The sequence below is a fragment of the Chelonoidis abingdonii genome, chromosome 5, assembly GCF_003597395.2.
Source record: "Chelonoidis abingdonii isolate Lonesome George chromosome 5, CheloAbing_2.0, whole genome shotgun sequence".
Lineage (NCBI taxonomy): Eukaryota > Metazoa > Chordata > Testudines > Testudinidae > Chelonoidis > Chelonoidis abingdonii.
Genome location: NC_133773.1, coordinates 34,844,604 through 34,858,848, shown reverse-complemented (window position 1 = coordinate 34,858,848; position 14,245 = coordinate 34,844,604). Strand labels below are relative to the sequence as shown.

The 14,245-nt window shown below is 49.0% G+C and overlaps 1 protein-coding gene across 1 annotated transcript in view; it reads left to right on the top strand.

Moving 5' to 3' along the window:
- The window catches only part of CISD2 (CDGSH iron sulfur domain 2), a 31,000-nt gene extending 19,528 nt beyond the window's left edge, over positions 1–11,472 (top strand). The window contains exon 3 of the mRNA XM_075066221.1: positions 11,053–11,472. Within this exon, the coding sequence (XP_074922322.1) occupies positions 11,053–11,142 (90 nt within the window). The 3' untranslated portion in view covers positions 11,143–11,472. The remainder of the gene's footprint in view (positions 1–11,052) is intronic.
- Positions 11,473–14,245: the final 2,773 nt, after the last annotated feature.

The window sequence follows — 14,245 nt, the reverse complement described above, 5'->3', positions numbered from 1 at the left end:
TGACTACTAAGTGACAATTTTTGAGGGGAGGTTGGTGCTTATCATATGTTTACTATGGCCAATCCAACAGGGTTTCACTGGAGATAGCACAGGACTAGTATGGTTCTTCAAGAGCCATTGTCCAAATGGTAATTACTCCGGCTCCAAATCCTGACACTAGACGTGTAATTACAATACTCTATTACTACATTTTATATACAGGGCAATAATACCGAGCATATTTTTTCTTTTTCTTTTAAGATCAACTGAAGATGAGCCAGCCAATGGAAGAACTTCAGGACCCAATGGTTAAATGCTGAAGTCAATCAATATCTAACACAGGATAAGAAATTTAGGCAACCTAACCCACCATGACATATACTAAGTATTTAATGCCTTGACAGTAAAATCAATGGATGAGATCAAAAACTCAGAGCAAGGACCCTTAAGAAATGCTCTAGCTCGATTATGCCCTCTGCATCCCTATCTAACAAACAAACATTTCTACTGTACCTGATTTAGTTCCTCTAAATTGTTAGAAAGACGTCCCAGTAATATTGCAGTGAGCACGTAATAGTAACTTTAGGGCACTCGTTTAGTGTGAAAGGATATACACTAGATATATTATAGTTTGCATCAACTAAAAGCTCATGAGTGATGTAACCCGCCCCTCATTGAGACGGTCATGGAAGTTTGCTACGACTCACGCCACACGGTTTTACCCCCCTTCTGCTCCCTAATGTGCTCACTATCTACTTTCTCCACAAGCTCTTCACTAATCCATTCCATTAGCGTTTAGACTCTCGATGCTTCAGCTCATTTGCTAATCAAACAATACCTATGAGGCTTCGGTAGCATTTGAGTGTTAACTGATGTCTGAATCAATCTACAACACCTAGTCTCGACCCGCTGTATAAGTCAGAATGTGTTCTGTATTAGTTCAGCATGTACGCGTTATTTGCCATCGTCTCATCGGCTCTCTGCAGACACTACTTTGGATAACTCTGGCTATTCTTCCATGTCCTCCCCCAAAGAAGAAACAGGCATAAAGGATAGCTTGATTAAACTCAACAATCACAGAGGGAATAATCCAACAAGCTAGTTAAACAAATATACAACACTTGAAGATCGGTGCCACTAAAGCAGTCTTATCTGGCGCAGGTTGTTGCGACGTCTATAATGACGGAGAAGTGCTTTACAGCAATCATATAGGGCATGGTATCGTCTCAACTATTTTTCTAATTATATCTAGTTCCTGCCTTCTTGAATGAGCAACCATTAAAACTTCTCAGCCCTGAGGCCGTGACTATGTAGTTCAAAGGGTTCTCTGAGGAGTATGTTGCAGTAATCTTTTTCTTCATCGCACTCTAAAGCTTATGTTGAGGACGGCTTTAAGAAACATAACAAGCCACATAGGTGCGTCTGTACTGTGCAACATCCTTGGACCTATGGAAACTTTCCCAATGAATTTTGTTAAATACAAGATCCCTTATAACATCTATAACATTAGATGAAAAAGCATTTTCTACATTGGGTGGGAGGGCGGGGGGAAAGGTTTTAAGTCTAAAAACACTTGGACCAAGCCCCTCTGGAATGAACTCTTTAAAGTAACTCCCTCGGCATTGCTCATGCGATCTAAGCTGCCCCTCCAGTCGGACGTCATTGTCAGTGAAGAGTGTTTTGTTTTTTGTCTTTTTTAAATACAGCTTCTTTTCTTGGGTCTATGGTGTCGATGCCTTATGCTTCTTTATGGTAGTGTAATTCTGCAATCAATCAGCAGTCTACTCACTGACCAGTGCCCAGATAGGGAAGACAGGGTGACTCCTCATGTATGTTGGAAATTGAAAAGAACAATTAGCTTAAGATATAAATCTTACATGGATTTATTTTTTTTTTCTAAGTGCTCTAAATGGATCACCACTTTTGAATAATTGCCAACATGCGTCGTCTTTGGCACTATATAAATGGGCACATATCAACCAGTATCACTTCCTAACTTTAAACGTCCCACACTTAACGATTGTGTGTGTCTATTCGCAACGTCCGCTGCAGAAGACTAATGCGAGAATCATTGCACCATTTTAAAGTGGATGTGCTCCGCTATATAAATGTTTGTTTGGCTGCCCTGCTGTAAAGATTCGGTTGAAAAAGCATGATTTTTACAGAGGGACATTGCAACCCAGGTGGCCACTTCTCTCCACCCCTCCCCCCTTCCACTCCATGTGCTTTCCACTTTGCAAAAACAGCTTAGGACTTTCCGGGAGGTAGTGGGGAGGACACGTTAGCAGGGTATAGTGCTTCACACTTCGGAGCGCCCGGTGGGGCCGCTTCATTTATGCAGCCTAGGCAAATTGCCTAGGGTGCCAGGCATTTATTTGGGGGTCACGTAATAATTAATTACTTTATGGGGGGGTCTGGGGGTATCCCAGATAAATGTAAGGGGGGTTCCCTGTGCGTTTTGGGCGGCGGTTGCCAGGGGCACAAGGTTTCCGTGGGGGGAAAACAAAGATCCTGCACACGGCATCGCTTGCGGAGGGCTCCTGACCGCATCCATACATAGCCACGGTAGAGATCCTTGCAGCAGTATAATTACCTGTGGAGTCTAAGGTTCGCCCGCGCCTCACACCGGTAGACCCCCGGCAGCCCGAACGGCGCAGACTCAACCAGAGCTCGCCGGCCAGACGGACCACCGACAGGAAAGCCTGCAGCAAGTCCACGAGGAGCCGGCGGACCCCCGAACACGTCCGCGACAAACGCGACAAATGGCCCTCGCTCGCTCAAGGGCGCTAAAACACTTAGCGCCCGGTGCCTAGGCGCATCTCTCCTCCCTTTCCCCCTCCCTCCTCCCAGAAATCTAAGCGCTCGCCTACAGCCTATTGTGGTGCTTAGGACTTAGGGAGGGGGGTTCGGGGTGGGTCGCGAGAGGAGAGGATGTGGCATGCCCCATGGAAGGACGGTGTGATGCTGGAACGTGGTACAAGGAAAGAACCGGCAAAAACCCTAGAAGCATACCCAGCAAACTAGAGACCTTTGTCTCTGGGCGTAAGCCCTCCAGGCTGCTGACAAGAAGGTAGCTAATCCAGCGTCGCTGACGCGTGCAAGCCTGGCGGTCCGTGCCTTCCAGTTGATAGCAAAGTCCCAGGGGACTACTTCCCACCAACCAACAGCAAGTAGTCAACTTGCTTCTTGTCTGCCTGGCCCACCCCACACAAGTACCGTTGGAACCTAACCCTATCCGCACACATAACAAAAGAACGGTTACTCTGTAACATCCACTATTGCTAATCTTTCAAGTCTTCGAGAATGTTTAGTAGCTGCATGCGGATTCCAATCTCACACAAAGGGAAGTATTGCTCGCTGCTCACCCGAATGTCACGATTCGTATGTTAAAGAAGAATTTCCACAACAGACGCAACACCAGTCGAAGCGGCTACTCGGCACGTCCGCCCCCTCTCTGCCGGCGCTTGAGCGCATCTTGTCGACGATATATAGCCTGCACCAATCACCGGCCGCATCCCTCACAGATCTATCTTCTTTTGCGCAAGGCTACTACCCGACAGTGGGGAAGGAGGGCGGTGCGGGGTAAAAAAAACTATTGAGCAACCACCATCTCGAGAACAAACAGTTACAAAGGGAGCTCCAACACAGTCCTGTTACTTCATTTGAGTACTTGCTCATTATTCATTCCAAGATAGCCTTGAATCCCAAAGCCTTACTCTAGCGCGGTCGGGTCGTTGTAGTTGGAGACTGAGTGTAGAAAGAACAATGAAAAGCCAAAGGTCAAGAGCCTCATCGTGCCCACCTGGGCAACTGCCTGCACACACCATATCTGAGTGCACTGCGTAATGGTGCTAGAGAAGAAGGTTGCCATCTGACGACTGCAACGTGTGCTTGCAACGTAACATTTCTTGTATATGGGCACATCACGGCGATGGAATGCAAATACGAGAGCATACGCAGCGACGCTTCCTGTCGCTCCTCCACTGAATTATGGACTTGAGCGGTGATTTAAGCAAGGATACTTACTCCATGTGAAAAGTGTAAGGCAGAGCGCATAGCAGAGTCTTATGATCACAGGCCCGTACCCCAGGATGATATTGTGCGATGAGACAATGGAGAGTGAAACCTATCCATGAACCTGATCTGCGACGGCAACATAGTAGGCATAAGGTAGATCATTCGGAAGGGATAGGTTGAGACGTCAACATTAGTCAAATACGCAGACGAGAGCCACTCCGCAACACTAGACACTGAAATCTGCGTAACTCAGCTCTGATCTCATCATTGGCGAGACAACAATTGAAGAGTTTTATAGGGTAATATACAACAGGGCAAAAGGATAAAGATGTCCTGGCTATTATTAATGTGGATCATGGGAGACCACCTTGGCAGAAGCGATGCGTGACTGCAAGTTTGCGACCTTGTCTTTATGGAATTCGTGTATGCAGTGCTCGCCACCCAGAGCAGCTGGAGCTAATGAAGACTAACTCCTGGCGATTAAGACGGCCCACACAAGAACGCCACCTTCCACGGTAGGTACACGGAAGAGAGCAGGTGCCAAGCCGGTTCGGAAAGGAGAGCGGCCATTTATTTCAAGAGAACTACAGATCGGAGAATCAAGAGGGCGACGGGATCAGCGGCTGGGCGAATACAGGTCTCCAGGCCTTGAGGAATACACCGTAGTCGAGAGAACAAGGGGTGAGCGAGAGGATTCTCGACGGCAAGAGTCCATTTCTGCAATATACTGTGACGTATCTCAGGGAAAGCCCACTAGGGTACACGGCGGAGCCGAGAGATGAGAAGCGACCCGAGGACTAGCCATTATTGTATTATAAGTGCACAATACGATATACCAGGACAACCTGATGAGGAAACTCGAGCTGCGATGAATACGTCACCTCGTGATGACACCAGCAGGAAATACCTCTACTCCACCGATTCCAATGACCTTATCGGGTAAGGAACTGGCCCTAGGATGACAAGGTTATTCTACTCCCAAAAAGAGCACATGCAAAAACATCTGAGGTATAAGAACAAGCGCCAGACCTCCGCAAGTAAGCTCAAGAGCCAGCCAAGGACTGTTATCCACGCACAAAAGTCAACAGTTGTGGTATTCCTGTGGAACCTCTTTAGCATCAAGTGATAGGAGGTTCCGAGGAGTTGGAGACGCCGTACACTTCCCGGACCAAGTGGATCTTTGTATCAATCAAGTCTGGATGACTGGTCAGGGGAAAGCGGCCGGCTATGGACAGTCAAACGCGGGGGTCACGAGTGTTGGAGGCAACTGCTGGGCCGCCGATCGAGAATTAGTCGGGCCCCGCCGCTGCTTTACGAGGACTTTGTGCAACCAAGCGGAACGGCGGATAGGTACGCAAGGAGGTTGGGCGCCAAGGTGGTAGGATCGCGTCCGATCAGAGACCGCGGTCGAGGCGCGAAGCGAGCAGAACAGGGTGCACTTCCGTTGGTGCAGGACGCGAGTAAGGTTGATTCTGCGGAGAATCCCCACCTGCTGGAAAGCAGATGCGAACTGATGTCGGACGAAGAGAGCCACTCGTGCTACGAAAGGACCGTGCTGAGCCGTCTGCCAACAGTTCTGGACTCCTGGCAAGAAAGTAGGCTCAGATCGATGCCGTGGGTCACACAAACTCCCACAGCGTGATCCCCTCTCTGACAAAGCGGGAGAGTAGCGCGTCCCCCCTGCTGTACTTTATATAGTGCATCGCTCGTGTGGTGTAGTCCGGAGCAATGAATTGAACAGGAAGTGACCCTCGTGGTGAGGAAAACGCCTGGCAGGAGAGCGGGACCGGCCTCTCAGCTCCTGAGGTTTATCGTGCATTGCCGCAACCCGAGGCTAGAGCCTATCGAGTAGCGAGACCATCCCATGTGTTCACGACCCCAGTTGAGCTCCCCAGCCAGAGAGAATAGCGTCTGTTAAGGAAAATGACGGCTGTCTGGTGAACTGCGGTAACACCCGCACGACCCAGCGGGATTTCGCCAACCATCGGCAAGAGTGTTAGGACGTCTTTCTGTGAGTGTGACAACGATGTCATGCTGTCCCTGCGTGGAAGGTTAAATGGCCGAGAGCTAACACAATATCTTCAGTTGGACGCTAGGCGGAGTTTGGCAGACCTGTTGAAAAAGTACACCAAGCGCTTGGGCGTAGCAGCTTGAGAACGCCTAGGCAGAGGTCGTGAGAAAGGTAGCAGTTGCTTATGCCTAGTGAGTATGCCTGGAAACGTCTGGTGTTAAGCGGAAGCTGTTATCGCGACGCCCAACGAGTCCCGAAGCGCCCCAGATGCAAATTCTATCCTGCTGGGATGGTACGCAGATGTGACTTGTCGAATTAATCAAGAGCACTTCAGAAGTTCGAACACGGATCCCTGATGATTTCAGATGTGCCGCCGGCCGACCTGAGCCTGGGCGAGTGACGCGGCGATGACCAGCAGGTTCGTGCCAGGATAAGGGAAGACACATATGCGTCTGGCGAGCGGTAAGGCAAGCGGCCACTACTGCCATAAATTTCGTGAAGACACTTGGGGCAGAGGGACAGGCCAAAATGGTTAGGACTCGTGACATTGAAGTGCCGTCCTTCGCACCAGAAACGAGCAAGATAAGCGTCGCTTGAGGCGGGTAGATATTCGAACAACATGAAAATACGCGGTCCTTTCATCGTCTACGAGAGCAAGCTGACCGTCCCCGGATCCAAGGAAAGGATGATGGAACCCAAGGATACCATTCGCCGAATTCGTAATTCTTACGAAAGGCTCGTGAGTCCCGGGAGTCTAGTGATGGGACGGTATGACCTCCTTCTGACTTGGGATTAAAAAAATAGCGGGAGTAAAACCCGTCTCGGCCTCTGACGTTGTGAGGTCACCTCTCTATCTCCTTCGCCGAGTTCGAGAAGCTATGGACCTCCGCCAGATGGATGGCTGCTCGTGAGAGGGGTCCTGAAGAGGGATACGGAGAGGGTGGGGGGTGGAAACGGTATGCGAAATAAACTGAGAGATGGTAGAACTCAAACCATCCGTGCCGCAAGACCCATTGGTCTGAGGTTATCCCGGGTCCCACGCCGGGAGGAAGGGAAAGCGCGTTGGAAAAGAAGAGAGTCTCGGAAGGGACTTGGTGCTCTGCCTTGGCGCACCTTCAAAGTTTTGTCTTCGTCTGCGCGTGTTTGGCGCTACCGTTGTTTTGCCCCCTTGGGACCGGATGGCGCGTCGGTTCACCCGTCGCCCGCCGCCTGTTGAAGTTCTTGGCAGGTGGGTGGGGGAACAGGCGCTGAGGTTCTGTCAAAAGGACCTCCGCTGGGTCTTGCGGTGGTGGCATGCCCAAGGGCGCATTATTAGGCGGTTATCTTTAAGGCTTTGCAGCCTTGGGTCCGTCTTCTCTGAGAAGAGCCTGCCTCAAAAGGGAGGTCTTGTATGGTATGCTGCAGCTCGGAGGAACGTTACACGATATTGCAACCAGGAAAGTCCGTCTCATGTAACCGGCACCACGCATGGTTCTATCTGCTCAGTCTGCAGCGTCGAGCGCAGCCTGTAGCGACCTTGAGATTCTTTGCCCGTTCCACGAGACTTTTGAACTCAGGCGCGGGAGTCTACCGGGACAGTTCAGTAAACCTGTCCATGGTCTGCCAGGTATTAAAATCATATCGCCTAGCAGCGCTTGTTGGTTTGCGACACGTAACCGGAGCCCTAGCGAGTAAATCTTACGCCCAGCAGTCATCTCACGTTTAGCCTCACTGCTGCATTTTAGGGGCGGGGTGGTTGGCCATACGCTCCCTCTCATTCACGGATTGATGACCAGAGGCATGGAGAGGATGGGTGTACAGGTTAGTCGTCACCCTTGGAGAGGGTACATGTATCTTTCTCTCCACGCCCTGGCCGATGGAGGGATCGATGCTGGGCCTGCAAACTAGACTCGCTTTGGCTCTGATGTTCGTACATGAAGGGCAGGGACCCTCGTGGTGCATCGGATAGCGAGAATGTCCACTACGGGGTCCTCAACTTCCGGCACCCCTCCGCTTGTAGATTAATGCTCAAGAGCCACACTCTGCGGAGCAAATCTTGATGAGCCGCGAAGCCGTCAATAGGAGGCGGGCCAGAGTCGAAGTGCCCGCCATGCCCCTCTGGGGAGGAGGAGGAGAAAGACGGGGACCGGGCTCCCCTTGCAGGTTGTTGATCCAGAGCATGCTCACGGTTCGAGGGGTGCCTCTGGTCTGTGACTCGGCAACTCGCGTTGCCGGAGGAGGAACGCTGATGGTGGCCTCTGGACTCGAGCTGCACAAGCAGATCTCCCGCCGCGCGGAAAGGATCGCCTTGGCTTGATGGTACGCCCAGGCGTCCGAAGGCATCCACTGCCTGGTGCTGGTCCGGATCTTGGCCACATCCCTAGAGCACGCTGTCTGGTCGCGAGGAGCCGGAAGGGTTCTGGAAGGCCAAGCGGGCGACAACCCGTAGGACATGGTGCCGAGTCCGACGGTCGGTGCTGGGGAACGGTGCCGAGAGTCGAACCGGTGCCGAGATCGGGCCGGACCTACGACGACCAGCGTCGGCTGCGGAGGTCGACCGTCGAGGGTGCGCACGACGGTCCCACAGATTGGACTTCGTCGGAAGCGGTGCCGAGAGCAGAGCGACGTGCTGAGCGTCGGTCTGTAGATCGGGACCTGGACCGTGCCGGCGAGTACGACCGGCGCCGAGAGTAGGATCGGTGCCAGGACTGCGAGCGGCGCGGGATGGCGAACCATGGGGAGCGGGATCGGTGCCGGATCTCGATCGGACCGGCGCCTATCCAGTGCTCCGAGGATGGAGGTTGGAGCACGTGGCTTTCCACATAGAGGGAGCGCCCGCACCGCGCGTGCGGGGTGAGTGCAGGGAAGGCTCGTGAGCGCTATCAGGTCCGCAGCGCCCGTGAAGTTTCTGGCGTAGTCGGGATCGTGAGCTCGACCACGGCACGTGCCGGGGAGCTTCAAGCACCGGACTACGACGGCCCTTGCCGGCCGGAGTCGACAGTACGGGAAGCACTCTTGTGGCCGGGGCAGAATAGTGGTGCGTGCCGGCACGGCTTTCCTGGCTCGGATGCGGTCCGGAGGCGCGACCGCAGGAGCCTTCGCCTTCTTCGGCCGAGGTGAAGCGAGCGCCGCCGGGCTGGCTGCTCAAGACAGGACTTATGGTGCCGCGTGCTGTGGCGTACCGCTCGTCCCGGTGCCGAAGACGGTGGTTTCGGTGCCGGTGCGGTCGGGTGCCGGAACTGCCGGAGTCAGGGCGCCTCCATAAGGAAGCTGCTTAAACGGGGACCCGCTCTCTTTTTGTCCGCGGTTTGAAGACTGCTGCAGATGCGGCACTCTCCGTCAGATGGGATTCCCCCAGCGCACTTGAGGCACAGATCGTGGGGTTCTCCGTTTGCATCGGCCGACGACAGGCCGAGCACTGCTTGAAGCGGAGAGCCGGGCATGACCTGGGTCCCGGAGCGGGCGAGGAGGAGTATACTCAGCCACTAACTATACTACCACTACGTTTAACAACTATACTTATAACCTATTAACAACTACCAACAACACTAACTAATAGAACTATGTAGAACGGGTGAACGAGGGATAGTGGAGTCAGCTAAGCCGCACTCCACGTTCCAACGACGACACGGGCCGTAAAAGGAACTGAGGAGCGGCCGGGTCGCAGGGGCATATATATCGGTGCGCAAAGGCGCCACGGCCAGGGGGCGCCTGCCGACCCGCCGGTGTTGCTAGGGAAATTCTTCCGACGAACGTGCACGTGGCGCGCGCACACCTACTTGGAATGAATATGAGCAGCACTCGAAGAAGAACAAATGTTATGGAATTTGTATTAGTTTTAACATTGTTTCACTTAAAGTTGCATTTTCAGGAACATAACTACAATTGTAACTGAGGAATTACTGTACTTCTTGTGCAGAAAAAGTATCTAGTCTAAAGCTGCCCAGCGAATACTGAGAGCTACTTTGTTAATGGCTGGAATGAAAGGACTTTTCACTAATCTGTTAAATATACAACACATCGTATCTTGTATCCCTATCTTCTCTGAGAAATTAAGATTAATTGCTACTTATTTGTCAGAATCAAATCTGCAGCTGGGTCACATTGTCCCTTCTGCGTTTAGCTTCATGGAAGGAGTGGCAAAACTCTCATTTTGGGGATGATGTGTTGCATTTGGTTCTTAAGCAATGGTTTCTCAAACTTTAGTACAATCTGTGAACCCCTTTCACTAAAAGTGTCAAGTCTCACAACCCCCTTCTAAAATGACTCTCTCCTTTGCCTGAGTATAAATTATAAAGCAGTGATCTTGAAGTATAAAGTGTTTTTGACATTACATGCTAATTAACGTATCTATCATTACTGAGTATTTTTTATTACGTTATGAAAACAGGAACACGTCTTCCCATCTTCCAAGATCTCACTTTCGTAGCTTGTATCGCTTTGAATAAGCCTGTTATAAGACAAGGCTCCTATGTTTCACCAAGGAGTATCGGATGTGAAACAGCATGAAGGTATTTAAGAAGCCAACTCAGAGTTCCTCCTACACAAGTATTCAGGTCTTGAGCAGTCCAGGCAAACACACATTACAACAAAGCTTAAATTTGTTCATAATTTTTAAAACAATATTAGCTTCCTATTTAATTTTAAAAACAGCAAAAAATATTCACTTCCCTTTCCATTTCTTATAAGGAGTCTTGAAATGTCCTCAGTGTGATAGATATGCTTGCTTTGATCTGCTTAGCTCTTGGAAGTCCAGGGGCTCCAGGCTGCTGCCTGGGGTGCCTAGGGACAGCTCTGTCCTCCTTTAGGGAATTTTTTCACCAAGAACCCCTTGTAACATTTCACGAACCCCAGTTTGGGAACCACTGTTCTTAAGTTATACTTTGAGCATTTCTGACCTATGGGCTTTTTTGTTGTTGTTTTGAGTTGGCGGAGTCTTGATCTCATTCCAACAATATGGATTATCCTCTACACAAATGACCAGCACTTGTTTTAGTTGCTTGCAGAACTCTTACTAACCACAAAAGCTGTACAGTAAATACACTAATCATTCTTGTCTTTTCCAGTTCCCTGTCTGTGATGGCTCTCACAACAAACACAATGAACTGACAGGCGATAATGTGGGTCCACTAATACTCAAGAAGAAAGAAGTATAGAGAATCTCTAATCCATTAAATCATGACTGATGTGAAGTCATTTATACACTTGTAATTGCAGGACACAATGTTTTATGTACGTTGTGGAATTTTTAGTCTAATGGTTGCTGTAGATTTCCTTTTGGTTTAACCTATAGTTACAGGCAAGTGCTATACCTAGGTCTGATTTGATACTTTGTATGTTCTGAAGAATCATGTATTGTGTAAAACTGTAAAGTAAACATCTTTGTAAATAGGCCTTTTTATCTGAACACAATGACCACTCTCAATCTTACAATTAAATCTTTTCAGTATGAACGTGATGTAATAAACACACGACTCATAAAGGGCCAGATGTGTATCTTTCCGTTGCTTTTATTTTAGTCTGAGATGCTTTTAAGGAAGAATGAAGACTGCTTTTCAGAGGGGGGAAAGACATCCTGTTTGTGTCCTACTTAGTGGGTCAGATCTTCAGCTGGTATAACACAGCTCCATAGACTTCAGTTGAGCTATTTTAGTTTACAGCAGCTGAGGATTTGGCCTAATGTGTGTAATTGACTATTGGCTATCCAGTTTATTGTGCTGAGTGTAGCATGTATGATTACCTGCCCTGTGGGCGGGTGGCATATATGTGCAGTTGGTCCAAGGAGCTCCTGGCCCTCAGAGACCACGTATAGACTTTGGAGGCCAGGGTGGCAGAACTGGAGGAGCTAAGGGAAGCAGAGAGGTATGTTGATGAGGCTTTCCGGGACACTGTAGAATTATCCCACTTCCACTAAGACAGCCTCTGCGCTGTTTGAGGAGGAAGAAAGGCCCAGGGAAGCAGAGCAGTCAATGGGAGCAGAGGTAAACCTTCCCATAGTTGGGACCCTCCTTCCCGATGGTTCTGGGGTTGCTTCTCGCACTGAGGTTACCTCTCTGGGGGAGGGAACTCCAGTTGCTAGGAAAAGGTAGGTGATAGTAATGGGAGATTCGATCATTAGAAACATAGATAGCTGGGTTTGTGATGACCGGGAGAACCGTATGGTGACTTGCCTGCCTGGTGCGACGGCTGCGGATCTCTCAAGGCATCTAGACAGACTTATGTGTAGTTGCTGGGAAGGAGCCAGTGTGGTTGTTGGTACATGTAGGTACCAATGACCAATAGGGAAGTGGTAGGAGAGATGTCTGGAAGCCAAATTAGGCTGCTAGGGATGAGACTGAAATCCAGACCTTCTATGGTGGCATTCTCAAGAAATGCTCCAGTTTCCACGTGCAGGCCAGGTAGGCAGGCAGAGCTTCAGAGTCTCAATGGCATGTGAGACGATGGTGCAGAAGAGGAAGGGTTTTACGTTATTAGGAACTGGGGAAAACTTTTTTGGGATGGGGGGAGCCTATACAAGGAAGATGGGCTCCACCTAAACCAATAGTGGAACCAGACTGCTGCACTAAACATTAAAAAGGTTGTAGAGCAGTTTTTAAACTTAGGATATGGGGGAAAGCCTGACTGCTGCAGAGGAGCATAATGGATGCAGACACAGACTATCTGCTAGGGGAGAGCTGATGATAGGGGAATCTACCAGGTTTATAGTCAGGACAGAGGATCGGAAGAGGATAATGTAAGGGCGATCAGATGATAACAGTCACATAAAAAAAGAATCTGGCACATCAAGAAAATGGCAGACAAATAACCAGGGACAAGTTTTTAAAGTGCTTGTACACAAATGCGAGAAGTCTACATAATAGATGGGTGAACTAGAGTGCTTGTGATAAAGGAGGCTATTGATATAACAGGCATCATAGAACTGGTGGACTGAGAGCAAGCAATCCATGGGACCCAATCAATTGGGGTACAAAATTATGGGAAGGAAGAACAGGTAGTGCAGGGGGATGCAGTGCACTATATGTGGAAGAAAATGTAGATTCAAATGAAGTAAAAATCTTAAGTCGAATCCGACATATTTCGAATGGATCTCTATGGATAGTAAATTTCATGGCTGGCTAATAAAAACATAACATTAGGGATCTATTATCGCACCACCTGACACAGAACGTAATAGTGATGATGAAATGCTAGGGAAATTAGAGAGGCTATCAAAATTAAGAACCCAATAATAGTGGGGGATTTCAATTATCCACATACTGATTGGGAACATTTCACTTCAGGATGAAATGCAGAGATAAATTTCTCGATACTTTAAATGACTGCTTCATGGAGCAGCTGGTATGGGAACCCACAAGGGAGAGGCAACTCTAGATTAATCCTGAGTGGAGCGCAGGAGCTGGTCCAAGAAGTAACTATAAGCAGGAGACGCTTGGAAATAGTGACCATAATGCAATAGCATTCAACTCCCCGTGGGGGGAAGAACACCTCAACAGCCCAACACTGTGGCATTTAATTTCAAAGGGAACTATACAAAAATGAGGGGATCAGTTAAACAAAAGTTAAAAGGTACAGTGACTAAAGTGAAAGCCCTGCAAGTTGCATGGGTCCTTTTTAAAGACACCATAATAGAGGCCCAACTTCAATGTATACCCCAAATTAAGAAACCAGTAAAAGAACAAAAAAGAAGCAACCGTGGCTTAATAACCATGTAAAAGAGCAGTGAAAGATAAAAAGACTTCCTTTAAAAAGTGAAAGTCAAATCCTAGTGAGGCAATAGAAAGGAGCACAAAACACTGCCAGCTTAAGTGCAAGAGGTAATAAGAAAGCCAAAGAGGAGTTTGAAGAATGGGCTAGCCAAAAACTCAAAAGGTAATAACAAAATGTTTTTTAAGTACATCAGAAGCAGGAAGCCTGCTAAAAACCAGTGGGGCCCCCTGACGATCGAGATACAAAGGAGCGCTTAAAGACGATAAAGTCAGTGCGGAGAAACTGAATGGATTCTTTGCTCAGTCTTCACGGCTGAGGATGTTAGGAGATTCCCAAACCTGAGCCGGCTTTTGTAGGTGACAAATCTGAGGAACTGTCACAGATTGGATGTGTCACTAAAGGAGGTTTTGTAATTAATTGAATAACTCAACATTAACAAGTCACCAGGACCAGATGGCATTACACCAAGAGTTCTGAAAGAACTCAATGTGAAGTTGTGGAACTATTAACTAAGGTTTGTAACCTGTCCTTAAATCGGCTCGGTACCCAATG